This window comes from Aureococcus anophagefferens (assembly GCF_000186865.1).
Source record: "Aureococcus anophagefferens unplaced genomic scaffold AURANscaffold_299, whole genome shotgun sequence".
In the NCBI taxonomy this organism is placed as follows: domain Eukaryota; class Pelagophyceae; order Pelagomonadales; family Pelagomonadaceae; genus Aureococcus; species Aureococcus anophagefferens.
Genome location: NW_008705829.1, coordinates 3,997 through 5,876, shown reverse-complemented (window position 1 = coordinate 5,876; position 1,880 = coordinate 3,997). Strand labels below are relative to the sequence as shown.

Sequence of the window (1,880 nt, the reverse complement as noted above, 5' to 3'; positions counted from 1 at the left end):
CTGCGGCGCGCGGGCTCTGCCCATCGGGGCTCAGAAGATCGCTTCACCATTCTCTTCACCATCAGGGACCTTGACGCCTCTCGACGCCGATGGCCGCGTGAAAAGGGCAGCCCCATGCGGCCACTGCTGCGACAACTGCTCCTCCTCGCTCTGACGACCCCCACCACCACGCAACAGCAACCGCAGCGCTACGGCGTCTACGTGCAGAGCGACTCGCGCGCGCCGAGCGACGTCGCGCCGGCGAAGCGCAACGAGAGCTGGTGGTGGGCGTCGGCCGCGCTGACGGCGCGCCAGGCGGCGCGCCACGGCGACCGCTACGTGCACTACCGGGTGCCGCCGACGGGCTGCGTCGCGGCCGACGGCCTCACGGAGCTCACCGCGCCCTGGTGCAAGGTCAAGGCGATGCTCCAGGCGATGGACGACTTCCCCGACGCGGCCGTCTTCCTCTACCTGGACAGCGACGCGGCGGTGTCGCCGGCCTACGCGAACCGGTCGCTCGTGGCGCTCGGCGACTTCGTGGCGGCCAGCGTCCTGTGGTTGTGACGATTTCCGAGAGGTTTCGGGCGGGAAAACGATGAAACATCGTGACCGACGCGCTCGGTAGGTGGCGGCCCGGACGCCGGGCTTCGGCGACGAGTCGCGGCCCGTGGCGTTAAGCCGCGACGGCCACGGCCACTGGTGCGTGACGCTCTGGAAGCGGCGGAAGCTCCTCCCGCACCACTGGGACGCGTGCCTCAACGCGGGCGTGATCATCTGGCGCCGCGACGTCCTCGGCCGCGCGCGGGACTTCTTCGAGCGGTGGTGGGCGCTCGCGGCGACCTGCGTGGAACTCAAATATTCAACCCGACTTCAATGCGAACGTAATTCAACGGATTGCGCCATACTTTTTGGCCGTGCTTCGAGAACTCGACGAGAGCAATCGATTCGTCCAAGAATCAGCCCCGAGCTCGAGCATTTCAAAGTTTGGTCGGGACGTCCCAAACCGGTGGTCGATTTCCACACAGGCGGCGACGTGCTGCGACCACTTCCCCGACGCGCACCGCGTCTGGCCCTGGGAGCAGACGGGGCTGCAGTACGTCGCCGCGGACGGCAAGGACGTCGCCGCGGCCGTGCCCGTCTACGAGCCCGCCTACCCCGCGGCGCGGCACCTCGTCTGGCCGCCGAAGATCCGGTACAAGGCGTGCCCCGTGCCCTGGTGCCTGTCACATGTACCCGGCGCCTGCTGCGTCGTCGACCACCACTGCGCGGGCCGGCGGGACAAGTTCGCGCTCGCGGCGCGCGCGCTCCGGGAACGCGCCCGCGCCGCGCCGGCGAGCGCGGCCCTGCGCCTCGTCGACCGGCGCGTCAACGCGACGGAAGCCACGCTCCGTGGCCGCGGCGCGCGCACGGGCATGATCGACCATTAGGCGGAGGACGGCACCGTCGCGCGGTCCTCGGGGAGGGGCGCGTGGTTGACCGTGAGGTGGTCGACCGCGTCGACGTGCTTGGTCTCGTGGTCGAGGAGCTGGTGGACGACGTCGTGGTGGTTCGTGTCCATGGAGTGGTAGAAGCCGCGCTTCGCGTCGTTGTACGTGTCGACGCCCGCGGGGCCGCCGTCGTAGCCCCGGGGCGACGCGAACGGCCGCGCGTTGCGGTGCTTCGTCGGCATGAAGGGCGCGTCGTGCGTCGCGCGCTTCAGGTTGCGCATGACGCCCTTCTTGAACGCGGCGCTGCGCTCCGCCGCGCGCAGCTCGCGCCGCGCGAGCTTGGCGTCGCGCGCGTCGGCCTTGCACGCCTGCTGCCGCGCGATGATGTCCGCGCAGAGCGCGTAGCCCGGCGGCGGGGCCGCGGACCGCGGCGTCGCGCCGTCGTCGCTCTCCGGCCGCGGCGCGTCGTTCATG

At 70.9% G+C, this 1,880-nt stretch overlaps 1 protein-coding gene across 1 annotated transcript in view; it reads left to right on the top strand.

The window, feature by feature from the left end:
* Nucleotides 1-1,880, top strand: part of AURANDRAFT_68689 (hypothetical protein) — a gene marked incomplete at both ends in the record, with an annotated part of 8,905 nt that overhangs the window by 3,064 nt on the left and 3,961 nt on the right. Inside the window, 3 exons of the mRNA XM_009044404.1 lie at nt 187-528; nt 605-823; nt 1,005-1,343. Coding sequence (XP_009042652.1) covers nt 187-528; nt 605-823; nt 1,005-1,343 — 900 coding nt within the window. The remainder of the gene's footprint in view (nt 1-186; nt 529-604; nt 824-1,004; nt 1,344-1,880) is intronic.